At 46.3% G+C, this 26,237-nt stretch overlaps 12 protein-coding genes across 12 annotated transcripts; 4 read left to right on the top strand and 8 right to left on the bottom strand.

The window, feature by feature from the left end:
• Nucleotides 1-678: 678 nt before the first annotated feature.
• Nucleotides 679-2,934, bottom strand: BDV27DRAFT_157064 (DNA polymerase epsilon noncatalytic subunit; the record flags this gene model as incomplete). Its single annotated transcript, XM_032072437.1, has 1 exon — nucleotides 679-2,934. The coding sequence occupies one exon, from the start codon at nucleotides 2,932-2,934 to the stop codon at nucleotides 679-681; it is 2,256 nt and encodes a 751-aa protein (XP_031928338.1).
• A 326-nt stretch (nucleotides 2,935-3,260) lies between these two features.
• On the top strand, nucleotides 3,261-5,025 carry BDV27DRAFT_105862 (SHNi-TPR domain-containing protein). The gene is made up of 2 exons (XM_032064397.1): nucleotides 3,261-4,497; nucleotides 4,568-5,025. Exons 1-2 carry the CDS (start codon nucleotides 3,418-3,420, stop codon nucleotides 4,850-4,852), a joined length of 1,365 nt encoding a protein of 454 aa, XP_031928337.1. The 5' UTR covers nucleotides 3,261-3,417; the 3' UTR covers nucleotides 4,853-5,025.
• On the bottom strand, nucleotides 4,887-6,014 carry BDV27DRAFT_105860 (yippee/mis18 family protein). The gene has a single exon (XM_032064396.1). The coding sequence runs from the start codon at nucleotides 5,897-5,899 to the stop codon at nucleotides 5,198-5,200; it is 702 nt and encodes a 233-aa protein (XP_031928336.1). The 5' UTR covers nucleotides 5,900-6,014; the 3' UTR covers nucleotides 4,887-5,197.
• Nucleotides 6,015-6,043: 29 nt separating this feature from the next.
• Nucleotides 6,044-7,466, bottom strand: BDV27DRAFT_127152 (ornithine decarboxylase antizyme). Its single transcript, XM_032066697.1, has 4 exons — nucleotides 7,320-7,466; nucleotides 7,052-7,224; nucleotides 6,571-6,989; nucleotides 6,044-6,499 (listed from the first exon to the last, which is right to left on the bottom strand). Exons 2-4 carry the CDS (start codon nucleotides 7,082-7,084, stop codon nucleotides 6,283-6,285), a joined length of 669 nt encoding a protein of 222 aa, XP_031928335.1. The 5' UTR covers nucleotides 7,085-7,224; nucleotides 7,320-7,466; the 3' UTR covers nucleotides 6,044-6,282.
• Nucleotides 7,467-7,496: 30 nt separating this feature from the next.
• On the bottom strand, nucleotides 7,497-10,293 carry BDV27DRAFT_105839 (cleavage polyadenylation factor subunit MPE1). Its single transcript, XM_032064395.1, has 4 exons — nucleotides 9,905-10,293; nucleotides 9,398-9,698; nucleotides 9,244-9,344; nucleotides 7,497-9,171 (listed from the first exon to the last, which is right to left on the bottom strand). Exons 1-4 carry the CDS (start codon nucleotides 10,074-10,076, stop codon nucleotides 7,847-7,849), a joined length of 1,899 nt encoding a protein of 632 aa, XP_031928334.1. The 5' UTR covers nucleotides 10,077-10,293; the 3' UTR covers nucleotides 7,497-7,846.
• Nucleotides 10,294-11,033: 740 nt separating this feature from the next.
• BDV27DRAFT_127150 (imidazoleglycerol-phosphate synthase) lies at nucleotides 11,034-13,120 on the bottom strand. The gene is made up of 3 exons (XM_032066696.1): nucleotides 12,798-13,120; nucleotides 11,276-12,724; nucleotides 11,034-11,219 (listed from the first exon to the last, which is right to left on the bottom strand). The coding sequence occupies exons 1-3, from the start codon at nucleotides 12,918-12,920 to the stop codon at nucleotides 11,130-11,132; spliced, it is 1,662 nt and encodes a 553-aa protein (XP_031928333.1). The 5' UTR covers nucleotides 12,921-13,120; the 3' UTR covers nucleotides 11,034-11,129.
• Nucleotides 13,121-14,249: 1,129 nt separating this feature from the next.
• On the bottom strand, nucleotides 14,250-15,950 carry BDV27DRAFT_127147 (deoxycytidine monophosphate deaminase). The gene is made up of 7 exons (XM_032066695.1): nucleotides 15,869-15,950; nucleotides 15,447-15,795; nucleotides 15,019-15,380; nucleotides 14,755-14,887; nucleotides 14,603-14,690; nucleotides 14,504-14,554; nucleotides 14,250-14,454 (listed from the first exon to the last, which is right to left on the bottom strand). The coding sequence occupies exons 1-7, from the start codon at nucleotides 15,888-15,890 to the stop codon at nucleotides 14,404-14,406; spliced, it is 1,056 nt and encodes a 351-aa protein (XP_031928332.1). The 5' UTR covers nucleotides 15,891-15,950; the 3' UTR covers nucleotides 14,250-14,403.
• Nucleotides 15,951-16,501: 551 nt separating this feature from the next.
• Nucleotides 16,502-19,238, top strand: BDV27DRAFT_105734 (putative autophagy ubiquitin-activating enzyme ApgG). The gene is made up of 7 exons (XM_032064393.1): nucleotides 16,502-16,806; nucleotides 16,899-17,007; nucleotides 17,062-17,840; nucleotides 17,903-18,047; nucleotides 18,108-18,575; nucleotides 18,627-18,989; nucleotides 19,066-19,238. The coding sequence occupies exons 1-7, from the start codon at nucleotides 16,616-16,618 to the stop codon at nucleotides 19,147-19,149; spliced, it is 2,139 nt and encodes a 712-aa protein (XP_031928331.1). The 5' UTR covers nucleotides 16,502-16,615; the 3' UTR covers nucleotides 19,150-19,238.
• Nucleotides 19,180-20,591, bottom strand: BDV27DRAFT_105759 (RlmE family RNA methyltransferase). The gene is made up of 6 exons (XM_032064394.1): nucleotides 20,282-20,591; nucleotides 20,169-20,219; nucleotides 20,069-20,095; nucleotides 19,591-20,016; nucleotides 19,366-19,527; nucleotides 19,180-19,301 (listed from the first exon to the last, which is right to left on the bottom strand). Exons 1-6 carry the CDS (start codon nucleotides 20,462-20,464, stop codon nucleotides 19,224-19,226), a joined length of 927 nt encoding a protein of 308 aa, XP_031928330.1. The 5' UTR covers nucleotides 20,465-20,591; the 3' UTR covers nucleotides 19,180-19,223.
• Nucleotides 20,592-20,709: 118 nt separating this feature from the next.
• On the bottom strand, nucleotides 20,710-22,542 carry BDV27DRAFT_105707 (uncharacterized protein). Its single transcript, XM_032064392.1, has 3 exons — nucleotides 22,418-22,542; nucleotides 22,164-22,364; nucleotides 20,710-22,017 (listed from the first exon to the last, which is right to left on the bottom strand). The coding sequence occupies exons 1-3, from the start codon at nucleotides 22,457-22,459 to the stop codon at nucleotides 20,821-20,823; spliced, it is 1,440 nt and encodes a 479-aa protein (XP_031928329.1). The 5' UTR covers nucleotides 22,460-22,542; the 3' UTR covers nucleotides 20,710-20,820.
• Nucleotides 22,543-22,658: 116 nt separating this feature from the next.
• On the top strand, nucleotides 22,659-24,324 carry BDV27DRAFT_105698 (OST3/OST6 family protein). Its single transcript, XM_032064391.1, has 4 exons — nucleotides 22,659-23,166; nucleotides 23,220-23,317; nucleotides 23,378-23,733; nucleotides 23,808-24,324. Exons 1-4 carry the CDS (start codon nucleotides 22,825-22,827, stop codon nucleotides 23,987-23,989), a joined length of 978 nt encoding a protein of 325 aa, XP_031928328.1. The 5' UTR covers nucleotides 22,659-22,824; the 3' UTR covers nucleotides 23,990-24,324.
• A 180-nt stretch (nucleotides 24,325-24,504) lies between these two features.
• BDV27DRAFT_144579 (Rft protein-domain-containing protein) lies at nucleotides 24,505-26,168 on the top strand (the record flags this gene model as incomplete). Its single annotated transcript, XM_032070281.1, has 2 exons — nucleotides 24,505-25,265; nucleotides 25,322-26,168. The coding sequence occupies 2 exons, from the start codon at nucleotides 24,505-24,507 to the stop codon at nucleotides 26,166-26,168; spliced, it is 1,608 nt and encodes a 535-aa protein (XP_031928327.1).
• Nucleotides 26,169-26,237: the final 69 nt, after the last annotated feature.

The raw sequence follows: 26,237 nt of genomic DNA, 5'->3' as shown, positions 1-26,237 counted from the left end.
CCTCCCAACGGTTTTCTGTCTCTTCCTGGATATAGGATGTGTCACGACCGTCGCGATTGTAGTTATGTGTACAATGATTTGATTTACATGGTTTCCCTTCTTATCCAGCGACTCTTCTCTTTGGGATCCTGCTTGTTATAGGAGTGATTCTCGCTGGCTCCATACCGTGAAAGGAGATTCTCCCTCACGAGCTCGATCAACGAAATTAATACATTATGTTTGTTTCCTACGGCAAAGTTTCTCGGAATCAAGGCGTTAGTTACGGGGAGTTGTGCTTTCTTCGCTACTTTCAGTTTCACCATCAGTCATTCTTCACATCGGACATTGGCTGTCAGTCTTTCTGTATTATTATCCATTCTTTGCCGTTTTAAGAGCAATCTGCTGCCAATGACAATTTCTTATCAAATTATCGCATTTATTGAATACAACGATTTCAAGATTTCCGACATACGGCACCGTCTTGTCTCCGACCCTAGAAAACATAAAACTTGTCAACTAATGTTATAGCCTGAAAAGCCCTGCAAGGGATGTATCCAGCCGCAGCGTTGGATCAAATTGAATTGTTACATGGTTCCAATTATCATGAATTACATAGTCTCGGTCTTGCTCTGTCATGAGTTAAGTAAAAACCATGGCGTGTAGACGTGGATGTGGTTATTATCCTATCCTTATGAATGATTAATATCGCAACTCTTTCACCTTTCCTCGGTTCTTGGAAGCATCATATTCAATCCATCTCACGGAAGACAGGTCACCTTCTGGAATAAGCTTCCCGGGATTCATTACATGGCAACCTTCATAAGTCATACAAAACGGCGCCGCTTCAGGATCAGCTAGAATGAAGCTTGAGGGTAATGGGTACAGTTGCAAGGAGGACGCATAGTCCCATAAGACGGGTCGCAACGAAAGTGGGAAAGGGGACATGGTGCCCTGATCCAAAATAGTCTTGACAAGCTTTCGCGACATATTGACTGCAGAAGGAACTGGATAGGATTCAGTTCCTATTCGTGGCATCTGGGTCTCAATGGAGCTTTCAGGTGATACGGAACTCTTTTGATTATCCGTCCCTTCATCCATTACTGTAGACCTCTCAGCCTCCTGTCCAATGCTCACTGCGCTGCGTCTCAGCCGCCCTGAAATGTCATCGCGGACTATAGCGATGTCATGGACCGGTCCAAATAGAGTGATGCGCGAGGGATTCGTTGTCCAAATAGCTTCACCAATAGGCTCGGATGACTGAGATCGGTCCGACTCAGCATTCGCCGTAGCAAATACACGTTTCACCCTTGAAGTGAACTGGTCCGGAACAGCTTGACGTGGGATAGCAGAAGCAGCACCAGCTGAAAAAGCAGATGGCCAGGGGTCATTGTCGCCTGGCACAAAAATAAACGTAGAGTGCTGTAGCAGAGAAGGGAATTCAGATAGCCCCATAGCGAGCGAGTCAAAATATTCCTTGTACTCAATACCACCTGCCTGGCCGCCACCATTGATCATAGTCTTCTGAACAAAATTCCCGATTAGAACGAAAACAATTGGACGTTCTCTCGGCGGTAGGTCACTGTAGAAGCCGAAGAGCCTCTTCAGTGCGTCCACCGTCTTCACATGATCAAGGTTAACCTCGCTCATGATTGCTATTTTGGTGCAACGGGAATCATCTGCACCCCCGTGCAGGTCCTGTAGGCATCTCGCCTGGATATGTCTCATACGAGACCCGCGTGCACGTTCGCTTCCCACTCCCAGAAAGTCTACCCAGCCAAACCCCCCGCTAGAGCTCACTTCCCCCGTGTTCCGTCGATCTTTGGTTCCAAGTGACATTTCCCGTCTTTCGCAGGGAGGTCCACAAATAGAAACCCCTACGAAGATACCCCCAATAGCACCTCCAACCCCAGTATTCCCACCCAAGGTCGACCCCTTCAAATTCTCTTCTTCTTCGTAGATCCCATCGACAAGCACAATCATACCAGGCGCGAACCAAGCGCCATTCTCGGGTATCATCCGTGTATGACTCAGTTCTAAAGCGATACTCCCTGTCAAGTCGGTAAGGGACAAATCACCCGTTGGGGAAACAGAAAGCATGCCGAGTAATAAATGGGATGTGCCACTCCTGCCCAGCAGGTTTGCAACTGGAGTAAGCTTGTAGCATGTATTAGGGGCAAAGGACGATGAAGATCGTGATAATGAAGGTACGCCAGAAGAGCCTAGTGACAGTTGGAATGATTCATTTCGTAGTAAGCGTTGGTGAATCACATTATAACGATCCCGGAACAGGGCAGTCTTATGAGAGGGCTGCGGAAATAGAGAGGCTTTCGACTTTGCAACCTCGAAATATTTTTTGTCGGCGTTGTATGTTAGACGTGGAATATCAAACGCATCAACTACCTTGATCCAACTTCTCGGGTGAAAAGAAAGGTCCGAGTCCCCGTGTTCTCCATCTCCTAGTGTAGGCACTACAGAGGGAGACAAATGTAGACTGGGATGCATACTCTCCCTATTCTGAGACGTACTTAAGGACACGCCATCTGTTGTAGGGGTCTTGCCAGCAACAACCCTACCCCCACTCATATTTCCTTCAATGGTTTGCAAAATCGTTTTTAGCGAGGCACCTTTGCCTTCTTCGACAATAACACCTCCTCCAGCCTTTTTCCAGCTTTTAGCCACTTCGTCCAACACTCGCTCTGCAAGGCCTTCTTCGCGCCATCCCGACCCGCAATTTTTGCCCACGAAGGTAGCTAGAGTCTGTAGTGCAGATGATGAAATCGTCAAGTTATGTTTCCGGGTGAATGTACGGAAAGCGACGGGTCGAAGGGTGGAGGGAGGAAGTAAAATGGGCAGTATAGACGTTCTCGTAAGAAGATGATTGGTTTTGTTTTTTCGCAAAGGGTGCGCGGGTGTCGCAAATGCAGGAGATGATGAAGGGACGGGGTCCGAATCCATCATTATATACGCATTCACATGTATCTTGATAGTTTGTTTTTTATGTCGTGGGCATCCTTTTGATCAATTTTTGGCTAGGTAATCGACCCTATAAGGATTAACTCGGCTTGCGTTATCTGCTGATCTCGCCGTGATCTCAGTATGAGTTGCAGTAATACTAAGCAAAACCCAGAAGTGACGGCAATCTCGACTGCTTGGGCGACGCGTGATAAATTAAATAGAGTGGCGCGAGCACTGACGCGACCCGCGCCAGTCTGGAAATAAGTTCCATCATTGAATGCCAAGAGATAGAACAATTATTTCCTTCTTTTCGCGCTTGCGTCACCCCTGACCGTTGTTCTTTTCTCCAGTGAATCTTAATTTTTGTTTCTCAGGAAACTACTTCGTTCGATCCTCTTACTATCTTTAGCGCCCGTAGCTACATTACCTCGTCATTTTTGGAACGATTTGGGAACGAAATACTTGAGGCAACAGACCGCGGCAATGGCAGAGCATGACCATGCGAAAATAAGCGGTGCACCGCTTCAAAGTAATAACGAAAGTTTGAGGGCGTACTTAGCAGACCTGACTGAGCGAGCTGCCGCCAAGGATGCTGTCAAAGATTTCAACGCTGCTGCTGAGCTTTATTCTGAGGCTACAGAGCTCCAGGCTAAGTTGAATGGGGAGTTGTCGCTTGACAATGCCGACCTACTATATTCCTATGGTAAATCTCTCTACAATGTTGCTGTGAGCAAGAGTGATGTCCTTGGTTCCAAAGTGGCCGGAGAGAGTCAAACGCAGGTACATGATCCGTTGACTGTGAATACTTCCTCGTCTGGGACAACACCTGGGGGTGATAGCCTTGTTCAGGATGCAATTTCGAGTGGCCTAGCGCGGAAGGAGGCGCTTGCTGGAAAGGCGCAGTCCCGGAAGGTCGAGAACAAGACATATTTTCAGTTCACAGGAGATGAGAACTTTGACGCCTCTGATTCCGACGAAGAAGACAATAGCGATGGTGACGGTGCCGAAGAAGATGAAGATGACTTCGCCAATGCTTTCGAAGTCCTTGACCTCGCGCGTATACTCTACCTCAAGAAACTAAACGCAACAGAAGAAGAATATGGAAAAGGCAAAACCACAGATCTGCGTCCTCATACCAAACAGATCAAGGAGCGCCTCGCAGACACGTACGATCTCCAGGCTGAGATTTCGCTAGAAGCTGAACGTTTTACGGACGCAGTGACCGATCTCAGAACGGCACTCGACTTGAGACAATCTTTGTTTCCAATGGAGGATCCATCGATCGCGGAATGTCACTATAAGCTTTCGCTTGCCCTGGAATTCGCGTCTGTTAACAAGGCAGACGACGATTCTGCTAGTGGCAAGAGCGATAGGACGACCGACGAGGAAATGAGAAAGGAAGCAGCGAGACAAATGGAAAAAGCGATTGAAAGCTGCCAAGTGAGAATGGCTCAGGAACAGAAGATACTAGATAATAATAGTACTATGGAGGAAGACAAAGCAACCGCTATGAAGAGAAAAATAGCCAATGTGAAGGATATCATAGCAGACATGGAGCAAAGGGTAAGTTTCTCTCAACCATCCGAACCCCGAATTCTCATTCTTAAAACACGGACATCTCACTGGCCTACAGCTTGTTGATCTGAAGTGCCCCCCGGTATCACTCGAAGACAACGAGCAGAAAAATGATATGTTGAAAGGTATCCTGGGTCAGATAATGGGGCAATCTCCTTCGGAGCAGATGGTACAGTTGGACAAAGTCTCGAAGGGGGCTAATGATCTCTCTGCGTTTGTCAAACGGAGATCAGGTAGTAACCAACAACTGGTATCTACACAGAAGCGCTCAGCTCAGGAAAGTGACCAGGAAGGAGATGTGAAAAGAACACGAGTCGACAACACAAATGGTTCCCCTACCTAAGCATTCAAATATTAATTACTGCTTTACTAACCATCTTTCTCATTCGCTTCTGTCGGCGTTGACACATAACGAATTGGCTCTATACCACAAAAATTTGCAAGGACTAATTACTTGGGGCAAAAAAGCAGATACCCAGTCCAGCAGATTTTCAAACTTATGGGAACCATGGGAATGCACTTGGAATCGTTGTAGCTTGAACATTAGGATTAAGAAACCCTTTGCAGGGTCACCTGCGCAGATATCGGTCATAAAAGGTAACATGAGTAGCAGGGTATCAAGATGCCGCGATTGCTGGGAAAGAGGGGAGGGGGGGGAGAGAGAGAGGGGTGTGTGCGTAACAGTGCTTCAGGGCGTAAGGCCAAAAATCGAGGTATGACGATCCAATTTGCGGTTTCGTCGCCGTACAGCCAGTCCAGGGCTCCAAACACCAGCAAACAGGTCTTCGCATTCATCTTCGTCCTGACTATCGAACTCCACTCGATCGCCGGTTGTATCAACATCCATTTTTGCAGAAGTCATTGGCCCACACAACGCAAAAGACTCGGCATATGAAGCCGACTCCCATGAGGAGGACGTCATAGTCCGCTTGGTTTCTAAAATGAATTTGCCAACCTTGTAACGTTGCGCCTCTTCTTCAGCGGCAACATATTTCCATCCAAGAATATTCCCACAGAAAGCACAACTGATATCACTGACTGTATGGGCACCTGTGACCAGCTGACGCGACACGGGTTTCTGCATTATGGTGTTTGGAAGTGATTCTGTGGGTGAGGAAGTTGCACTGATGGAAACCGCACAGGCGATAGGTTCTGCTGACACAAGATACGCGCGACCATGGCGACCAGTGAACCCTTTGCTGATGATTTGGGACGTCAAACATAAATCCGTTGCGCAACGAGAACACTGAATATATGACACCTGGCCGCACAGGTATTTCTGGCAGCTCCCATCCATGGGCGAGGTTCTGGTAGAGGGTCCGGCAGAGCACCCCACATTGCGTTGTCGCGAACGGAACACGTTTGGTGGGAGAAGGAATTTGGGAAACATAAAGAGTACTCTAATGCTGGTATTCAATATTATAGCTACTTTACAGAATAGGAGGGTGTAGCTGAGATCTGCAGAATCATATAATCGACACGCTGCGCTTCGAGCAAGAAGTCAGTGTTGGTAGTAGTGTCATGCTGAGGTCATACCATACCGCCCTTGAAGGGAGTACCTTCCGCTCTGGGGTACGGAGTTTACTCTCATAGAGATCACCAATAACGTTTGAATCCATTATATTGTGCCCCACTGCAAGTAGTAAGTAGCCAGCCCGGGTACATTAGTGTTAAATCCACTATGAGCGCAGAAGGCAAGCCTTCCACCATTACCACTCATCTGACGACATACAATGTACTGTTTCAACTTGGTATAAAGTGACCGCCGCACTGCTATACTTCAGCACCCAAAAAAAGCCATCTAGCACTAAGCGACATTTCGGTACAATCTCCAGTGCTCCACGGTTGCAGTGTTGTCAAGTTAAATCCACACCATCCCAAATTCCTCACAACTTCAAGCTCTGCTGCACCTTGCGAACGCGGAATGCATGCAACAATCTGAGAGCACCCAAAAAAAGGGAGACTTGCTAGCTCAAAAAGGGCAATTAATCTGTCAAACGAGCCGTGAGTCTCCGTTGTATTTCATTATGTTCTACCCGTAAGTCCGAAATTTGAACTTACCCGGTCTTAAGGCCTTGGCCCAGAGCACATTCACTGAAGAATATGAATAGGGCACGCTCGTCATTTGAACTGGTCACGAATCCTCGGTATATACAATCACTTGTATAGTCCAGCACCTCAACCCACTCGTGAATTCGGCTATGCTCGTAACATGAATTATTCGGTTGAACTTGATACGCACCTGCCCCAAGCGACTCTTGTCCAGAGAGAATCCCCTCACCAAGGAAAATCACAGACAATGTGTCGCAGAAGAGCCTCTCACACTCTTCCGGGATAGTATGCGCTGCCTCCCCTTTGTTTTCGGGTATAATATTACCCGAATAACTGTTCTCCATTCCCGAATGGGTCGAGAGATCAGGGGGGGGACTTGGAGACAAGGTTTTCGACCCTGAGGGGACCTCAGGGATACCACTGGGCTCCTGTGGAAGGTAGCACTATGGCATCAGTACGAGTTAATACAACCCAAGTTATGTATGCTTACCGGCCCCGGTCGTAGTGTAGTAATGGAAACCATTAACTCTCGATGCTGACGTGTTGACGCTGTAGCAGCTTGCAAGCGCAGAAGTCTGGAGAGCTTTGTTGGGAAATCGCTGTAACTGATTGTAGCTATTACTGTTGCTATTCGAAAACTTGGCCATGATTGTGGTAGTCGCCCTAGAGAAAGGGTTATTATATATATAACGTCGTATAAAGTGGCTAGAATGTCTGCTTGGGTCAGACATTGGCAGCCAGATTTGACGGAGACCAACTAGAAAGGGGCCGATTGGCACGTAAAGCAGTTATGGTCCAGGTATAGCTAAGATGCAGTAGTAAAGGATTAGGTTACTGGTGGATAGATTATCTGTAGTCTGTTGACCGATGCCGAAGGCAATGGAAGGGGTTCTTTGGTCCGTACCGATTAGTGGTTCATTATATTTGTTACATGGGGTCAGTCATCTGACTTGATTGTCCGTTTGGTCACGTGCTAATGACTACTGAGGAAGAAAGTATTTCAGCGTTACATATCAAGTCTAGAATCAATCTAGAGTGACCTCCCAACCAGTACGACCTTGACAAGACGCTACTCCAATCCACCCTATTTCAAGTAATACATGACCTAGGCAAAGCCTATGGTAAGTGTATACATCACATGTGTAGTATATACAAGAAAGAAAGATACACCATGTGAAAAGCGAAGAGTAACTCTTATGCACAATAAAAGGTGTCCCGTAGCTCCCAAGCTGACATGGACCCAAAGTAAAAGACATGAAACAGAGTGCGGATCACCGTAGAGCGTTTAAAGCTCTCGATAGTCGCTCGGACGTATCCTCCTATATCTTGCTTGATGTCGCTGTGGATTAACAGGCTGGCGGAAGTACGCCGTATCTTCTTCGCGGGCATACGGAGTGCTAAATGTAGTCCGCTGTTGGTTTGAGAAATGGCCCAAATTTGGTCCCTGTGGAAAACCTAAGCTCTGTTGCATATTTCCGGCCATATGAGATATGGGAAACATATTCACTGGAGAGTCACCCATCCCATTGAACATATTCGTAGCTCCGTACCCAGAATTGACTGCACCGTTCGTCCCGTCACCATATAAACCATTTGGCAGCGGATTGAAATTCATACCGCCCATAGGATTCCAAGCTTGGTTAATATTGTTAGTGAAAGCATTGGACGAAGCTAAGGCAGCCGAGTTCATGAATCCCGTCCCTTCTCCAGCGAATCCAGCATCAGGGAAAGTCATTGAAGGAATGCCCTGGGCCTGCATGAAATTGAATCCACCAAAAGGCATTTGCTGGCCGAAAGGGAGAGACTGAAATCCAGTAGAAGGCTCATTGACTTGTGAAGACGAAGTCTCGGTAGACTTAGGATTATCTTCGACTTTCTGCTTCTTCTGTGTGGAATCTGAAGTTGCCTCCTCGGTAGCTTCGCCAAGAGATCCATCCTCCGCAGGCCTTTTCCTGGAATGATTAGACAATCCTTCCCCGGTTGAGGCCGGTGACGACAACTCCACTTTTGAATCGTCGGTAAAAGTATATGGTTTGTTGTTAGATTGATTCTCTTGAGCTGCCGATTGTTTCTCTTTCTCTTTTTTCGAATCCACCTTCTCAGCCTCGTAAGCCTTGATCTTCATGACAGCGTCATCGTCTGCAGACAGATTATCCAGTAAGACACCTTCTGTACCACATCCAGGGCAGACGAAATCACTCTCAATCAATGCATTTGTAATACAGTCATTGCAGTAAGTTCTTTGGCAGCACGGCGTTTTTGTGGGTTCTAAAAACATCCGTTTGTCAATTGGGCACTCTAGCCCGCGTGCTTGCAACTCCTTGCTATATTCTGCAGCTGCCGCTTCGGCGGCGGCGGCGGCCGAAGCCTTAGCTTTTTCCTGGTATAATTCCCAAGCCGCCTTGTCTGGTTTAGCAATGACAAAATCACCATCAGCATTAACCATGACGCCTGTGTTTTTCAAATCTTCATTGGTGCCATCTATCGTGAGCGATTCTGGCTTTTCAACTTTGGTTTGCAGAGAACGAGGTATACCAGTTGAACGTTTCACTCGGTACTTGCCATCGAACTTGGGATCATTGTTGGTTGGGCATGCTTGGATCCAATGACCTAATCATGAGCTTTAGCCAAACTGCAACCACCAACTTCGACATCAATCAGGAAGTGCGTGCCAAAACAAACCTTTTTCACGGCAACGATAGCAAAGATATCCGGGAGGCGGAGGGTGGTCGGGGACATTTGTTGGCTTTCCTCTCCCGCGACCAAACGGAACAGGTGTAGCACTATGAACATTTATCAGCATAAGGAATCATGTGTTTGACCGAAGTATGCTCACTTAGCCATCTCTTGCTGTTGTTCTTTCCATTGATTGGCCTGCAAGTTGAAAAGCGCATTTATCTTCTCCTCTTCGGTCTGAGCATTGTTAAGTTCTAGGACACCGTTGCTAACTGTATTGGTAGAGTTGGACACTGTTCGGCTCGACGAAACCTGGTCATTACGAGGAGCGTTGCGCGCATTTATAGGCATTTTTCCAGATACGTAACGAGTAGCGCCGCCTTTGCCAGGTCGCGATGCAGGTAGCCTCCGAGCTATAACAGATGTCGAACGAGGTATGATTGTGGTATCGTCATCGTACTCTATGTCACGAATATCTGTTAGCTGCTCATCCTCCTACTCCATTTTTCCCTCTTGCTTTGCGCTTCTATTGTTCGAACTCCTCCCCCTCCCGCTCCTTCGTCATCTCCTTTCCCCTCTCCCCATTTCTTATTCCTAGCATTTATCCTTTTTCTAATTGCAAAGAGAGGTGTAATGAATTCAAGAATAATCGGTTCGTTCAACTTACCTTCTCCAGTGTCTTCATTGTAGATGGACAGCTCGAAATCAGTTCCGTCACCCAGCCTACTCTGATTGATAATTTCGCGTTTCAATTCAAAGACAGAGATACCGGTGCCATCAAAAGTCACCCTTGAGGGTTCTTTTTGAGATTTGAACTTGAAGTGAACAGAGGATGACATTGTATTCAATTGCACGTCCAACAAGAGTGTTTGCGAATGTAATTAAATCAAGATTAAAGGGGTATCGCTTTTGCGAGAAAGGATACAACAGGAAAGAAAATAATGTAAAAGGAACAACACTTGGGAACGTGTGGCAAACAGCCAACGACAGATTTTGATTCGTGAATCCTCTTTGTTATAAGACCCTGGAGATCGGAAGCCAAATATCTATTGACGATATTGCTCGAACTCATGAACTTAAAATGACTTTTGCTGAATGCTGGATGGTAAGTATTCAAACTGCATACAAACAAGACCAAGTCTGAAAGAATACAAAGCGAAACAGTTTGCAGTACTGTGGTAAACAAAGGCGAGCCACAAGAATGTTTCTTTTGTCCTAGATATTTATTTTTTTTTCTTCTTTTTTCATGGAAGATTCGCCGTTCAATAGGTGAATTAGAGCTTCTTAGTCTCCTCTAGCCTATACTTTGCGGCCTGGAGTTGCAGCACAGAACAGGTGCTTGGGTGTCTTATCGGAAGGCAAAATCCATGCACAAGAAAGGTGAGCAGTTGATATTTAAACAATACCGGAAGTAGACGAAGCTTGGGCGGGTTGAGCGGCGAAAGACTTTGGGCAACAGGTACCATCAGTGTCGCGCGACACGATACCTGACTTATTCAGAGATTACGACTCAGTACAGTATCGAGCGTATAAAGATATGGTCGTATATTTGAAGGCTGAGTTGGGAATAGTATGAAGAAGAAAGAGAACCCCCAGAACTAACAGGAGGTAACTGCGTTGTTCAAAGAAGGCGTAAGAGTAACGAAAGACGTGCTAGGTATGAGTTTGATGGGTGGGATCAGAGCGCACTTGGGAGTGGTGGCAACCAAAGCATCATTAAATCACGTGGTGTAGAGGCCAACTAGCCTGACCGCCTTATACTTCCTTACCTCAGCTAATACAACTGGTACTAGGCCTTAAATTGAGCGAGGACCCGTCTTGTGCGATTCTAAGTAGCTAATGTACAGCCTTTTGACTGAAATGTCTCTAGTATTTATATAAAACCAAAAGGGTTACATGTCAGTTTCAGGTTTGCGAACCAGGAACCCTTGGCCACCTAAGTAGTCTTTGACCTCGCTAACAGTATATTCACCGCGGTGGAACTGTTGACTTCGTTAGCTGCTGCGAAAGACTCAGGAAATACATAAAAGTAACATACCATGCCAGCGCCCAGTGCCGCATCTGTAGTAGTACGCTCGAAAACTTCCGCAAAATGCCCAGGATTTCCGGCCCCACTGGAGGCAATTACTGGTATTTTGATGGCCTTTTTGACGTCGTTAATTAATTCTAGATCGAACCCACTATTGCTTCCATCTTTGTCGATGCAATTCAAAAGTAGTTCCCCAGCACCCATGGCCTCAACAGCTTTTGCTAACTGCCGAACATCCAAGTCCCGGGCCTCTCTGCCACCGTTGATGGTGCATTGGTACCAACAAAAGCTTTGCCCTGAGGTATTCGGATACTGTGTTCTGATGGTATGATGTTTAGTGTCTTCAGGGCCGTTGACATATACGCGTTTGGGATCGACGCTCACAACCACAGCTTGGTTTCCATATGCACGTGATATTGTCTCTATGGCGGTTTTCCCAGACAGTTTTTCGCCGGCTTCGTAATATTGCTCAGCCGCAATAACAGCATCCGAGCCAATGCTGACTTTATCCGCCCCAGATTTGAAATACATGGTGGCGACTTCAAGGGCCGAGATGCAGGTGCCATCTGGATCAATGGTATCCTTGATTCCACCCCCAATCGTGAGAGGAACGAACACAGTTTCGGATGTTCTTCTCAATATTTCCAGCATAGGTGTGTCTGCCACTGGGCAATTTCTGAATGATGTTATGTTCAGGAATGTCACTTCGTCTGCCCCTTGCTCGTAATATTTTTTAGCCATGTCGACTGGCTTCCCCAAATTCCTTACCTTGCCTCCAGAATTAACGCCATCCTTCTCGCGTACATCATATTGATCGCCTTTTGTGACAACGAGGTCACCGGAATCGTTCGTACGGACATCGAGACAAGCAATAACTCTGCGAGTCAAACCATACTTCTTCCCACGCGAGACCGAGGTGTCTAGCGGAGGTGACTGCATCTGGTCACCATCCAAAAAAGCACGGATAGTCCGCAAGCCAGCCTGTCCACTCTTCTCTGGATGGAACTGCGTGGCGAAGATATTTCCCTTTGCTATCGCACCTATGAATTCCTCTTCGCCATATGTGGCTGTAGCAACCGACCAACCATCTTTCTCCAGCACACCAGGTGTGTAAAATGCTGCGTAGGAGTGAACATAGTAATATTTGCTGTCTGGGTTCAATCCACAGAAACTTTGGGCTCCTAAAGGACCAACACTGGTGTTCATAGCAGAATTCCAACCTATGTGAGGTACACTCTTCACACTGTCATCGAACTTTCGCATTCGCTTTTGTATCAGCCCCAACCCGGGGACGTCAGGATCCTCCTCGGATCCTTCAAACAGTGCCTGTAGGCCGACACAGATCCCCATGAATGGTTTCCCGGAATCTATGTGCTTCTTTATCGGATCTAAATACCCGCCATCTGAAAGCTGAGAGAGACAATGGCCAAAATGGCCAACTCCGGGCAGTATAAGTTTCTGCGATATGATTAACGCACTGCAGGTATAAACAAGCAATATTTATCTTGACTGACGAAGGAGATATACTCACATCCGCATTCTTTAGATCTTCAGGATTTCTAACCCATTCAACATCATACCCAACTTTGTTAATTGCATTCACCAACGAACGGACATTCCCGGCAACATAGTCGAGCAGGTGGACGGTGGGCATGGCGGCGGGGTCGAGTCAGTTCCACTATTCAAGGGACTCGCTATGTCAAGGATGAAGACCCAATTACGAGACACAATAGAAAACCCACACTCTCTGATAGATTCTATCGTCTTTCCAGTGTCTTTAAGGCAGAGAAGATCTCATTGGGGGGAAGGGTGAATCGGAGCTTCGAAAGAATGGGATCCTGTCTTCAATACCCCACCAAGAGGTAGCTGACTCATAGTCTACTATAGCTTTTTTTTTTCTTTTTTTTTTTTAACTATTCTCCCGGTAGTTGGGGCGCCGGCGGGGAAACTCCATCGGGTATACTTACCTTCCTTTACTCCAAAGATTCACCGCCTTTACACGGTAGGAAGGTATCTTCTCTAGGGTGTAATGGACTGTGTAAATATTGTACGTGGTGTGCACTACAATGCTGTATACCCATCGTCCTGTGTATACATAATTAGATGCCCATAGAAGTTAAACCCTTGACTTTTCTAATGATTTTCAAGGCTGTGATTTACGCTTACCCCCTTAACACCTGAGTACATACAGAGTAGATGTGTGATCATTTCCAAGTCATCGGACGCTAGGTAGTTGGCATCTGCCTCGGCTACGAATCTCATGTCAAGTAGATTTTTAGTCGACCATTACAGTCATGGGAAATTTGTGATAAAATCATCACAGCAATATCACCTTCTCTGTGTCACTATATCTTGCCACAGAAATGATACAAGCCAAGATCATACTGAAAGGTACAATTTTCTATCGGACTCTGGAATAGAGTGCTGTATCTGGTGGATTAACAATCAAATATTAGAAGACTATGCCATGCAGCCTATGATAGGCTTTTGTAAACCATGCTGAGGTATACACAAGCTCAAATTTAGTTGATGGCCGCTCAAGTACGCAGCAACCCACTATGATAGCCGGCGGTACCATGAGCTAAACTATCTGAACATGCATTGTATGACTGAATGATATATTTCCCAATGAGAATTCAATTGTACCTAGAATTGGTGAGGCTAGATGGTTCTAGCCGTTTTTGATGGACATGTCTCTCAGATAGCAGGATCAAAAGCAACTTTAGAAGAGCGTGTTGAGCATTTGTCTCAACACTATCCGCTGGGTGCCCCGGTTAGAGGTTCTTCCTGCTCAACCGGAGCAGGTAAGCTTCCAACGTCCCTCTTAGTCCAAAGTAAAGACATATTTTCCTGAGTGGCCCAGTCGAGGCTACTCTGGCTACTAAAGAGGTGGTTGCTAGCTAAATCACACAGGTATTATCTAGAGGTATAGTATTGGTTACAAAACCTACCAATGCTGGGCACCACTTGATAGAAACTTTGTTTTACTTAAGATCACGGTAGATGGATGGATCATGACTGACTGTATAGATCGTATATACTATACGCATCTGGTTGCCTTTGCCATCCCTGAAACCGTATTCAAAATTCTCCATGATCCATTGTGCATCTAAGGCCTAGGCTCTTATGCAGAACAATTATTGCTTTATTTTAGTTGAACCCTCGAGATAGATAAGTCCGTTCCGAGGCTATTCGCCCGTCAGCGATGTGTAATAAACCGATAGAGTAAGTACTTACGGGAGAAAACTGTCGAAGGCGAACACCAGCGGACTCTAGAATTGCAGCGCTCTGGGCTATGTTAGCCAAGATCAGCCAAGGATAAGAGTAGGGACAGACATCTTGATCCATATTATATCCCTGTGAGTATACGACTTCGGAAATGCCAACCTGGGCAATTTTGACTGTGCACGTCAAGCAAGGACACCTTTGCTCTTCTCTCAGTAGAGTTCAACCGGCTATATCAACTACATGAACCAAGGGTATCTCACGTGTCACAATAAAGTATTGTACCCTCCCGTATACGCTCCCTTCCAGCCTCTAATAGAGCGTTCTCTTCTGCATGAAGGCAAAGACACGTGGATAAACCGACGCCTCCGCCCTCACCTCGGTTGCATCTTGGACCTGTGGAAACGTAAGTTCATACACCGACACATTTAAGTATAGGCAGAAGGGAGAAGAAAAGAAGGGGGGGGAAGAAAGAAGAACTAAGAACAAAGGGTTAAAGAAATCGGGCGCAGGGGCTAAATCCATACAGCCAGCCTCGTTGCAGTTTCTTAGATGTCGTGGAGTTCCGTTGTATCCAGTACTGATGACACGGCGTTCCCGAACAAGCACACAGCCCACCCTTCTCTTCATACAATTACTCCGCTGTGCGGCAAGAGATGCCAACTGCATGAAGTACTGATCCCAGTTTGGTCGTAAGCGCTCCTCGTCAGCCAGGTTAAGCCCCATGAGAGCAGCATGCAATTCCTCCAATGAAGTGGATGAGTTGAACAATCGAACCTGTGCCCGGTCGGTCAAATAGACACGCCCGATATTCTTATCATACAGATGTCGATCATTCCAGAGTACAAACTTTTCGAGAGGCGGGGGCTCAAGCTGCCTCCTCCGACACCTGGAAGGAATTAGTCTTTCACTTTCGGAATCATATGTTTGCAACACAGGATGTAGTTCGTCTGACCTGTCTCCAAATCGCTGCCATCGGAGACTAACTGGTGCGTCAACGCTCACTAGGAGGAAAAACGGGCGTTGAAGAAAGCGATCTAATGTAGCACTCTCCCAAATATCTGTTGTTACCCAGAGGCCTTGCCAATTTTTCGTTGCAAAATCTAGAAGCGATTCTGCACTTTCAAATAATAGCTGCGATGGCTGACTTCTCCCTTTACCCGTAAACTCTGACTCGTGTAGCCATCGATCATCCTCGAGCTCATCAGCTATTCGAGGGAAACTTCTACTTTTAAGTTCGAGTAGCTGGAACCCTTGATGCTGGATGAGGTACTCTGCAATGGCATGTTTACCAGAGCATATACCTTTAAGTACGCCATTAGTCTATGGTAAGATCGCGGGGAACATTTGACATAAGTCAGTAAAATATCTGCTAACCTCCACACAAGCCAATCAACATTTTTCTTGACTTTCCTCCTTCCCTTCCCTTTTTTTTTTTTTTTTTTCCCAAGTTTATTTTCGACCGGGCCAAGGGTATGAACGGGGTAAAGGCAACATATGGTTAGCACATGAGGTGTAAATGTAATTAACGTACATGTCGGAAAATTTGAGATGGCGGTACTCCGTCGGGGCTAAGGTATATTGGACTACGTATGAGACGAGACTAAAAGCACCTACCTGTGGTTGAAGTGGAGCTGGCGTAGGAAGCAAGTAATTGGGAATTTTTGGTTCAGATACATCACTAGATCAACTACATAGCTTCTCTGGTTATCCCTAAATATTCAAGCAAGTTGAAGTGATGTGTATATTATCATTGTTTTGTGTCCAGAGTACATACGGGACATACGAGGTCATCTGATAGTTGTACCGAGCATATACTCACCGTAATGTGCTCTGTATACCTGTGCACGTGTCATTTATTAATCAGTCGTGATCTATATTTCGCCCCACCATGATAACTACGTCTTATCGATACCTACCTTGCTACCTCCCCATGCTACCTTGACATGTAGTCAAATGAACATTAGGTACTAGAGGAGTTCTATAAATTATTTCTTCGGTCTTCACGGGATCTTATTCGTCTGGTACTACATGGTTACCGTCTTTCGCCCATTCAGGGCTACTCCTTACTAGTACACAAGAGCAGGGCAAACGGCAAGGCCAACTTGCGCAACAGATACTAGTATGCAGTATACACCATTTGCCTCGGATATAGAGCTCCCATTTTACACCGCATTAGCTTCCTTGAAAATAAATCATGACAAGCTTGACGACTCCGCCCGCAAGATAATGGGCCTCTATGAGATTCGCTCAACAGACCCTCCTAGCAGCTCATGTCGGATGCAAATACACGGAAATGCTCTAACCAGTGACGAGTGAGTGGTTTATCATTATATAAGTGCTGCGCCTTCATCATTATTGAGGCGCACTGAATGGAACAGAACAAGCACCAAGTAACATGATCCAGGGTACCTGCGGGTTTTTACAGAGCCGAAGGATTGATTAGGAATGTCAATACTATCGAGGAATATCGAAATGCAGACAAAACGCTTTTACTCCACCTATCTGGTAAAATGGTCAGTTTAACCACGCATGGTGTTTCGCAGGGAAATATTGATAATGTCTACTAGATATGGGATGCGATAAAAGATGGCACCATATATTCGTGTCCATCATTGTTGTCATCTTTTGCCATTCTTTCTCATGCGGACCTGAAGAGGTACAAGTTTCATTATTGGTTCGCATTCCCTGCAATTCATTCGGATCCTCCTTGGGCACCACTAGGGGCAACTAATGATACCGCCCACTCCAAGTCCTCTGAAAGGGAATATGTACCTTTTGCATACTTATCAAGTGCTGAAAGTTCAACACTTGTAGAGGCAGTACACACCTGGAGCTACGGCACTGACGCACGCCAGCGAGGCTTTTTTTTAGCTCGAAGGATCTTAGCTACTAGTGGCAAAGCCTATAAGGGTCCTACTAAACATACAGATTCCAAGCCAGGAATGGAGGAAGCAGCAGAGGCGGAGGGTGGCTGTTGGAGGGTTGCCGCCCTTTCAGATTATGAAAATGGCTTTTTTGACGGAGCCAACTTTGAAGACTGTTATGTCTGCTTCGTTGATCCTTCTAATTACGAAAACGCGCCTGGCTGGATGCTGAGGAACCTGCTGGTGCTTGTAAAACATCGATGGGGATTGGGTAAAATCCAAGTTCTGAGATACCGCGATGTGCATTCAAAGCGTGACCAAGGTCGCAGCATCGTGGTAACATTAGCGGAGAAGAATCAACCAGCATTAGGGCTGAAGGCGCCAGACAATCTTATGCCCAAAGTAACCGGTTGGGAACGCAATCCAACAGGGAAATTGACAGGGAGATTGGTTGACCTAACGGAATATCTGGATCCCCGGAGGTATAGTTTCCTGAAATGAAACTAACTGAAACGAATTGTAGCTAATTTCGTACGACGGCTAGGTTGGCAGATCAGTCTGTAGACCTCAACCTCAAACTCATGAAATGGCGAATCAGTCCCAACCTAGACCTTGAAAAAATCAAGCACACAAAATGCCTCCTACTTGGTGCAGGCACTCTTGGAAGCTATGTTGCCCGGAATCTGATGGTATGTATGATCCTAGTAGTGATATACTATGCATGGAGAAGACTAATTGCATCTATCTAGGGTTGGGGCGTTACCAAGATAACATTTGTCGACAATGGGTCGGTATCGTTCTCGAATCCAGTGAGGCAGCCGCTGTTTAACTTTAAAGATTGTTTGGAAGGCGGAGCTAAAAAGGCGCACCGGGCATCTCAAGCTTTGTCGGAGATTTACCCAGGGGTCGAATCTACCGGATATGCTCTATCAGTGCCGATGGCTGGCCACCCCGTATTAGATGCTGAAAAAACCCGACAGGAGTTTGAACAACTTGAAAGGTTGATAGATGAGCATGATGTTATCTTTCTTCTGATGGATACACGAGAATCTCGCTGGTTACCAACTGTCATGGGAAAGGCAGCGGGAAAAATTGTGATGAATGCAGCGTTGGGGTTTGATTCCTTCGTTGTTATGCGTCATGGCGTGAAGGTTGCAGAAGACCCAGCAGCTGAGCTCGGTTGCTACTTTTGCAATGATATTGTTGCGCCAGTGAACGTGAGTGATAAACCGTGGATTTAGTCCTATAAACACCGCTAATCTTACTAGTCCATGAAAGACCAGACGCTGGACCAACAGTGCACTGTGACTAGGCCTGGCGTGGCCGCGATAGCTTCGGCCTTATTGGTTGAGCTACTAATTTCCGTCCTTCAACATCCTCTGGGTGCTGCAGCCCCGGCTCCGGCCTCAAGGAATGACGATCGAGGGAGTCACCCCCTAGGACTTGTGCCACATCAGATTAGAGGTTTCCTTTCAACATTTGAGAATCTATGCGTAGTGGGCAGGAGCTACAAATGCTGTAGCGCTTGCTCAGAAAATATTGTTGACGCGTACAAGGAGAAAGGCTGGGATTTTGTGCAAAAAGCTTTGAATGACACTGGATACGTGGAAGACCTAAGTGGTCTTAAGGAGGTCGGTACCCCTTTTCTCGTTTCTTTCTTTCCTCCCTTTGCCTTCTATCTTAAGACAAATGCTGAGGCTCTACAAGGTTCAAAGAATCGCTGAAGCCACAGCTGCCGACATTGAGTGGGATGAGATCTCTGGAACCGATGATGAGTTAGAGGCTATGTGAAATGACGGATGATGTTACGTACTCTTTCGAGGCTAGTCTTTCGAGCCGGTAGGCTTGCGCGGAAATTTTTGTTTTCAAGGAGACGTGAGCACTTCATGCCTCGTTGCGTGTTGTTTGCGTGCAAGGCCAATGAAGTAGGCTTCCTTAGATTCCTAGCAACCAGGTTAGTGAAGCTAGACTCGGTTTTTTATGATCACCCGCCAATGTGTCTGATACATTACGTGAAGACTCTGGTTTAAGTCTATGTACTTTCTGGAACAGCCGCTTGAGCTGCTTCTCTAAATCTTTGTCTTCGGCGCCCTGATAGAACTTGCAGACAAAGTGGCCCCCTGTCTTTAAGACTTCGAAACTGAACTGTAGCGCAGCTCGGCAAAGGTCCTTTCTTAGGTTAATTAATTACGTACCAGACACATCGGATGCAACTCAAATTAAGGAACTCACCATGCTTCCCGCATGATCTCTGAAACCCATGCCACTAGTATTCATCATCCTGTTATACAGATCACTTAGACTTCTCTTCCAGAATCCAGAGGTTTGATACCAGGGGTCAGACATATCGCTTAGAACCACGTCCACGGATTTTTTACCGGTCAGGAGGCAAGGCTCTTCCATCTCTTCGCAGTTGTTAATGGGGTTTTTCGTATCCACATCCAATCCAGACGTCTCATTGCTTAGGCCGACATGCGGGATTATGCCTGGACGGTGCTGTTGGCCGCTCGTTGGATCATGCAGGAAGTTTTGGACATAGGCCTGGATGCTAGGATCTAAAAAGTTTCCTTGAATCGTAGATACGCCCTTTGGAGGCTGAGCAGGGATGATATCAACGCCAAGGACGCGACCGTTTGGCCCAGTCCGACTGACTGCCACCTTTCAAGAAGTTAGATAGTTACAGAGTAAGACTTATGGCTAGCTGACGTACCTGGGACCACGAACCCGGTGCATATCCCTATTATTGGAGTATAAATAAAGCGAACAACTAACAGGGTTATGTCGATTTTCTCGAACCGTGGCTGCCATACCAAATCGACGACAGTCTGCCCATTGTGGAAAATGTGATATTTCGCATCTATCTATCCAGGTGGGGAGGGGTTAGGGTGAAAGTATACATATGCTAGAGATTTTGATGCTACACCTGAATAAGTTTAAATGCAGCTCGACTTTTCAGCCCTTGGACTGTTGCCTCTCTTGTAAAATGATCCTTGAGTTGACGTGCTTGCCATCTCTTCGAGGAGGATAGTCGCTTTAAAGTGAATGGAGAAAAAGCAAGAGCACGTTGCGACCGTGAAGGCACTTTTAGAAGTAACCACATACCCATTGCTACCGGAGGCGTGTATTGGTGAAGTTCAAGGTTGGTTGTAATATGAATTGGTTACTTGGTGTACAGAAATATAAGAGCTGACCCAAATATATGTGGTAAGGGGTAATCGGAAGGTAGGCGTGGCCGGCTTACAACTTCAAATTAGGGGTCTGATTGATAATACCAGGAGGGATCTTAACGAGCAACCAAACAAAAGAACTCTAGCAATACAGTGAATCTTTATGTCACGCAACCTGGTTCTTCTTCACTTTGCCTTGCCCTCTTCTCTCCAATATAGAAGCCTACTAGTTCCGAGGTGAAACAGTGAGATTAAATCAATTGGATTCACTCTGGCATGTGACAGTGAAGCTTCTCTAAAGTCGTTTCTTGTCTCGCTTCAAGGGAGAAAATTCACCCAGCCCAGCCAACCCGCGACCGCGTCCAAGGCGACCGCCACTTGGAGCAGATACTTGGGAAGCAAGATTCCGCCCTGTACCGCCTAAGACCAGCTTCCGACCTGGCCGTCTGATGTCATCAGTATCTCCATCGTCTTCTTCGTCGAACAAGCCCATGTCGCGTTGGGTCCCCAGCTTACGTTTCTTTGATTTGGGTTGCCCATGTTTAGAGGAATGGGTATATATACCGCTGACATTTTCCACTCGTCCCTCATGATCTGAATTGTCTACCAAGTTTCTCTGGAGTTGTCCCCCTTTTCTGCTGTTGGAGATACCATGACCTAGACGCAATGTGTCCACGGCGACAGGTATCTCATCAACCGACACCCTCTGACCCTGATACCTAGGATCAACACCTTTTTGGACATCATTTCCAGAGGCCTTCTCATTTGCTCTACCGGCCATATGAGTTGCGTGGAGCTCATCTGCATCATCCTCAGAGCTTGTAGCTGAATTTTGAAGCCCATTTGTTCGGTTTAGAAATGGAGTGATCGAAAATGATGACTTCTCGCCGGGCAATGTTGATGTTTTACTTCTTTTGTCTTGGGCACGAATAGCTCCAGGGGTTGCAATTGTCAGGCCAGAGTTGTGCTTTGTAGTGGACTGTGCACTGGAGGTTTTAGACTCATAATTATTAGTGGTGCCATACTGCCGTCTAAGTTCCGTAGCTGCGGCCTGGTATTGGTCCTTTGTTGAGCGTAGCTTCTTATTCAAGGTATCAAGCTTGGCATCGAGGGCCGCTCGTTGGGCAGCCCATTCGATACTCTGTTGTTGAAAGACACGCTCACGTCCATCCCGCGCCCGCGCCTCCGCCATGAGTTCACTGCGCGCTTCTTCAAGGCTTGAGCTAAGCGCTACTATTTGTTCTGCATTATGCGATTGCTTGGCTAGTGTTTGTTCGTGGGCACTTTTTTCGCTTTCGAGTTGTGCCTCAAGGATTGTCACCTGTTGTTCGAGATTTCGCTTCTCGGCAAGGAGCGTATGTTGAGAAGTCTTCTGAGACTTTAGCCTTTCAACCTCTGCCTCTGCACTCGAGAGTGCCCTTGAGAGATGGCATTTTTCTGCGAGGAACTTCTTTGTATCGACAGAATCATTGGTCAGGGAGCCAAGCTCAAGCTACGTTTGATATTCAGTATGAGCCGTTTCACATGACATATTCATGAGCAACATACACGAAGTGTCTCTATTTCATGGGACAACGCGCGGTGCGCATTTTGTAGCTGATCAAGCTCGCGGTAAGTTGCTTGGAGCTGAAGACGGACCTCAGATTCTGCCCTTGCAGTTTTAGTCAATTCCTGATTGACATGATTCAACTGCCACCGCAAATTCTCATTTTCAAATTGAAGGAGCAGTTGTTCCACGCGCAGTAGTCGGTTTTTCTCAGCATTAAAAAGCTGTGCCGTGTGCACCAGGGTGTTATCATATGCTTTTTCCAGGTGCTGTGTTTTAATTGCCATTCGACACTATAGACAGGGTAAGTCTGTAAACTGCAATGGGATCAAGATGACAAACACACATCTTCTACCATGCTCCCGGGATCTTTGCTACAAGATTCCATAACAATGAAATGTGACTATAATCGCGAATTATGATATACAAATGGATACTAAGATTGCTGGGTGAGGTTCCTGTTTATCCTAGATAAACGAATGAACAAACACTAGATGTCAGGAGGCCCGCACCTTTCCGTCCGCTGGCATGAATGACGGACAACCCAGGAAAAACTAGCGCCGGTCATTCCGCAGTACTGGACACCTAATACATCCTCCTACAAACGATGATCGCTCCAGACCACTAATGGAACCTGGCCACTGTCTTCCAGTACATGGATCGTTCCATTGTATGCCACCCATTGATTTGTTGGCAATTGACCTTTGAAAACACCACATTCCTGCTGTAGTGTTATATTCTTGACATGCCAACATGAAATTGTTTACTCTCATCATCGCACTCTTCTATATTGTATCTAGCGCTTGCGCGAGCCCGGAGCTCGGCAAGTTCGAAAGATATCAGTCGCTCTCTCGATCCATTCCCATTGATTTGGATGACTCGTCGTATGAAGACTTGACATCAAAGCCTCGCGACTACCACGTTGCGGTACTTTTGACGGCTGCTGAAGCTCGCTACGGGTGCATCTTATGTCGCGAGTTCCAGCCAGAATGGGAGCTCATCTCGCGAAGTTGGAACAAAGGTCCTAAACCTGATGGCCTAAAAATGCTTTTCACGACCCTTGACTTCAGTAATGGTAAAGCAACTTTCCAAAAGGTGGGCTCACATTGATCATTTACAGTACTGTTTGCTAATACCAGGGGGAAAAGCTAATGCTCCAAACTGCGCCGGTTCTTCTTGTGTTTCCTCCAACTGTTGGCCCCTTTGCTAAAGTTGATGATGCACCCATTAGATTTGACTTTAGTGGGTAAGTGTACACATAAAACTTTTTTGTTGAGGTACTGCTGTGCTAATGGGTTATACCCAGTCCAATCTCTGCTGACCAGCTTTACGTGTGGATCAATCGTCATCTTCCGGAGGGGCCGAAACCACCTCTTGTTCGTCCCATTAACTACATGCGACTCATTTCTGCAGTGACGATCTTAATGGGCGTGTTGACCTTGTTCACTGTTCTGTCACCGTATGTTTTACCGGTCATACAGAATCGTAACTTGTGGGCCGCATTCAGCTTAATCTCCATACTATTATTCACAAGCGGCCACATGTTCAATCATATCCGCAAAGTGCCCTATGTTGTTGGCGACGGCAAAGGTGGCATTAGTTATTTCGCCGGTGGATTCTCAAATCAGTTTGGAATGGAAACGCAGATCATTGCTGCCATATGTAAGTGCGACCGACTGACAGCCAACGAAATATTGAATGTCTATGTTCCTGCTGCTGATGCATTACCGTACAAGATGCCATCCTTTCCTTTGCGACAATAGCTCTCGCGGTGAAAGTACCCCGTATCGCGGATAGTAAAGCGCAGCAAGTGGCTGTGCTAATCTGGGGAACTGTATTATTTGGTATGTACAGCTTTCTTCTGAGTGTCTTCAGGGCAAAAAATGGCGGATATCCTTTCTTCCTGCCTCCATTTTAGTTCAAGTCGCAGTCGCAACGCCTATCGCCTCTTCCACCATCGTTTGCCCAATGATTGCAGTGAAAAGAAATGGAACAAGCTGAAGGCTTGGGCTCGGCGATTACGTGGGCCAGCAATGCCTGATTAGGGAATTTGGAGCTTGGAAATGAACTTTAAGAACAACTACATTCCGGCTTTCTCGATGGTAACGAAGTGTACTAGTGTTGCATCCTGGCTATGTACCCCTCAACGCGCATGTGCATAATTATAGCTAGCTACAATAAGGTTAGCTGATGCTGTCAAACATGTAGAACTCTTCCATATAGCGGCTGCTTTCATCGAATACATTGTTGTCGATGCCCTCTTATAAGATGAAAATATCTAAAGATTTTGATCTCATCCAAGCCACGTGGACCTGCAGGAAAAATTAGCTCCGGCTCCGAGTGTCTTGGCGCATTTATAGTAATAGTCTTTCACCATGTGGTAAACCTTGCTTCAATTCAGAAGACTTAGGATACGTTGAGCTACACGTCACTATGTCCCAGCCAGGAGAACATGTTGACAGGATTCTGGCTTCATCGGTATCTGGTATGACGTTCTTGATCATTGTTCAAATAGCCTCTAGACTGTTTACATTCATCGCGAATCAATTGATCCTACGGACTCTGTCCCCGGCAATACTTGGGATTGGTACTCAACTGGAGTTGTATTTCATCTCGATACTATACTTCTCCAGGGAAAGCATCAGAACAGCGATTCAGCGACAACCTTTCCATGGAGCATCTGCTACTGCTAACCACGATTGGAGCCATCATCAAATAAGTGGCAAACTAAGTCGAAAGAGTCAACCCCAAACAATATCTTCGCAATCAGTAGTAAACATGTCTTATCTGAGTATCAGCATGGGGGTTCCATCGACTTTTATATTCGCGACATTGTACACACAGTTTGCTTCCCAGGAAGTTTCTGAAACGCCTTTCTATCTATCCGCCGTTACGATCACCACAGTTGCATCCCTTATGGAGCTTTGCGTTGAACCTTTCTTTGCCGTGGTGCAGCAGTATACGTTGTACAAGAAGCGCGCAATAGTGGAGACAGCTGCAGCATTTATGAAGAGCTTAACCGTGTGTGGTTTATTTACATGGGCCTCTTGGAAAGACCGAGACTTGGGTGTCCTTCCTTTCGCTCTGGGTTACCTTTGTTACTCTTTGTCTCTTATTAGTGGGTATTATCTAACCATACCAAAGTTAACAAGTCAATGGCGGTTCTCGTTGCTCCCTACCAAGATTAGATCAAGGTACGTCAGCAGTTGAGTGGAAAGGGCAATGATTCGAACATAGTAACACTTTCTAGTGATAAATCAATTTACCTAGCCGATAGGTTCCCAAGGCACCTAGTCACACTTTCCACAAATGTCTTTTTCCAGTCCATCGTAAAACACCTCCTGACCCAGGGCGACGCAATGATTCTGGCAGCGATGACGAGCTTGAAAGACCAAGGTATATATTCTTTGGCCTCAAATTATGGCGGCCTGATAGCGCGCGTTCTGTTCCAGCCTATCGAAGAAAACAGCCGAGCTGTGTTCTCATCTCTGCTCAACTCTGGGGAACAACATGCAAGCAATGTCAGTGCAGCCAAGGCACATCTAATTGAGATTTTACAAGCATATGCAATGCTAGCTGTTTTCGCATTCCCTTTGGGACCGTATCTGGTTCCCCGAATACTACCTCTTCTGGGCGGACATAGGTGGGCTTCTCCAGATGTCGGTAGCTTACTTTCACTCTATTGCTATTATATACCATTCTTGGCATTCAACGGTATAACTGAGGCGTTCGTTTCATCTGCAGCTAGTGCTTCTGACCTTCGGAGACAGGCTTACTGGATGGGGTTTTTTTCAGCGAGCTTTGCTTTAGCAGCTTACCTATTTCTGAAAATTGGTGGCTTGGGTGCCCATGGACTAGTCTGGGCTAACATTATCAACATGGCAGTTCGTACGGCCTGGAGTTTCATATTCCTCCGGTCTTACTTTTATTTGCACGGCAGTAGCCTAGCTCTGGCTGAATTCTGTCTACGACCTCAAACATGGATTGCTGGGGCTCTATCATCGATAATCCTGGCCAGACAAGGACACGACGATACCGTCTATCGTAACTTTGTGAAGGCATTGATGTTTTGTACTGGTTACAGCCTCTTGATGTAAGTCGAAAAATACCACACACACCATGGCTAAGCTCTAACTAGTATAGTATTCTCCTCGAAAGAAAGTACC

Source organism: Aspergillus caelatus (genome assembly GCF_009193585.1).
Source record: "Aspergillus caelatus strain CBS 763.97 unplaced genomic scaffold BDV27scaffold_72, whole genome shotgun sequence".
NCBI lineage: Eukaryota > Fungi > Ascomycota > Eurotiomycetes > Eurotiales > Aspergillaceae > Aspergillus > Aspergillus caelatus.
Note: the sequence above shows the minus strand (reverse complement) of the source record. Positions and strands in the feature narration are given on the sequence as shown.

Bases quoted from the DNA above. Each gene is read 5' to 3' on its own strand.
- BDV27DRAFT_105862 (XM_032064397.1), top strand. From the start codon at position 3,418: ATGGCAGAGCATGACCATGCGAAAATAAGCGGTGCACCGCTTCAAAGT. The intron at 4,498-4,567 runs GTAAGTTTCTCT...ACTGGCCTACAG, and splicing joins TAGCAGACATGGAGCAAAGG to CTTGTTGATCTGAAGTGCCC.
- BDV27DRAFT_105860 (XM_032064396.1), bottom strand. From the start codon at position 5,899: ATGTTTCCCAAATTCCTTCTCCCACCAAACGTGTTCCGTTCGCGACAA.
- BDV27DRAFT_127152 (XM_032066697.1), bottom strand. From the start codon at position 7,084: ATGGTTTCCATTACTACACTACGACCGGGGCCG. The intron at 6,990-7,051 runs GTAAGCATACAT...TACCTTCCACAG, and splicing joins CTACACTACGACCGGGGCCG to GAGCCCAGTGGTATCCCTGA. The intron at 6,500-6,570 runs GTAAGTTCAAAT...CTCGTTTGACAG, and splicing joins GGCCAAGGCCTTAAGACCGG to ATTAATTGCCCTTTTTGAGC.
- BDV27DRAFT_105839 (XM_032064395.1), bottom strand. From the start codon at position 10,076: ATGTCATCCTCTGTTCACTTCAAGTTCAAATCTCAAAAAGAACCCTCA. The intron at 9,699-9,904 runs GTAAGTTGAACG...TTCGTGACATAG, and splicing joins CAATGAAGACACTGGAGAAG to AGTACGATGACGATACCACA. The intron at 9,345-9,397 runs GTGAGCATACTT...AAATGTTCATAG, and splicing joins CAACAGCAAGAGATGGCTAA to TGCTACACCTGTTCCGTTTG.
- BDV27DRAFT_127150 (XM_032066696.1), bottom strand. From the start codon at position 12,920: ATGCCCACCGTCCACCTGCTCGACTATGTTGCCGGGAATGTCCGTTCG. The intron at 12,725-12,797 runs GTGAGTATATCT...ATCATATCGCAG, and splicing joins AAGATCTAAAGAATGCGGAT to AAACTTATACTGCCCGGAGT. The intron at 11,220-11,275 runs GTATGTTACTTT...CGAAGTCAACAG, and splicing joins CGGCACTGGGCGCTGGCATG to TTCCACCGCGGTGAATATAC.
- BDV27DRAFT_127147 (XM_032066695.1), bottom strand. From the start codon at position 15,890: ATGTTGATTGGCTTGTGTGGAG. The intron at 15,381-15,446 runs GTCAGACGAACT...AATTCCTTCCAG, and splicing joins TGGCAGCGATTTGGAGACAG to GTGTCGGAGGAGGCAGCTTG. The intron at 14,555-14,602 runs GTCTGTCCCTAC...AACATAGCCCAG, and splicing joins GATATAATATGGATCAAGAT to AGCGCTGCAATTCTAGAGTC.
- BDV27DRAFT_105734 (XM_032064393.1), top strand. From the start codon at position 16,616: ATGCAGTATACACCATTTGCCTCGGATATAGAGCTCCCATTTTACACC. The intron at 17,008-17,061 runs GTCAGTTTAACC...AATGTCTACTAG, and splicing joins TCCACCTATCTGGTAAAATG to ATATGGGATGCGATAAAAGA. The intron at 18,048-18,107 runs GTATGTATGATC...GCATCTATCTAG, and splicing joins ATGTTGCCCGGAATCTGATG to GGTTGGGGCGTTACCAAGAT.
- BDV27DRAFT_105759 (XM_032064394.1), bottom strand. From the start codon at position 20,464: ATGGGTATGTGGTTACTTCTAAAAGTGCCTTCACGGTCGCAACGTGCT. The intron at 20,096-20,168 runs GTATGGCAGCCA...CTCCAATAATAG, and splicing joins GGCAGACTGTCGTCGATTTG to GGATATGCACCGGGTTCGTG. The intron at 20,017-20,068 runs GTACGTCAGCTA...ACTTCTTGAAAG, and splicing joins CACCGGGTTCGTGGTCCCAG to GTGGCAGTCAGTCGGACTGG.
- BDV27DRAFT_105707 (XM_032064392.1), bottom strand. From the start codon at position 22,459: ATGGAATCTTGTAGCAAAGATCCCGGGAGCATGGTAGAAGAT. The intron at 22,365-22,417 runs GTGTGTTTGTCA...CCCTGTCTATAG, and splicing joins CCGGGAGCATGGTAGAAGAT to TGTCGAATGGCAATTAAAAC. The intron at 22,018-22,163 runs GTCCGTCTTCAG...TATCAAACGTAG, and splicing joins CTGCAAGGGCAGAATCTGAG to CTTGAGCTTGGCTCCCTGAC.
- BDV27DRAFT_105698 (XM_032064391.1), top strand. From the start codon at position 22,825: ATGAAATTGTTTACTCTCATCATCGCACTCTTCTATATTGTATCTAGC. The intron at 23,167-23,219 runs GTGGGCTCACAT...CAGGGGGAAAAG, and splicing joins GTAAAGCAACTTTCCAAAAG to CTAATGCTCCAAACTGCGCC. The intron at 23,734-23,807 runs GTAAGTGCGACC...TTACCGTACAAG, and splicing joins GCAGATCATTGCTGCCATAT to ATGCCATCCTTTCCTTTGCG.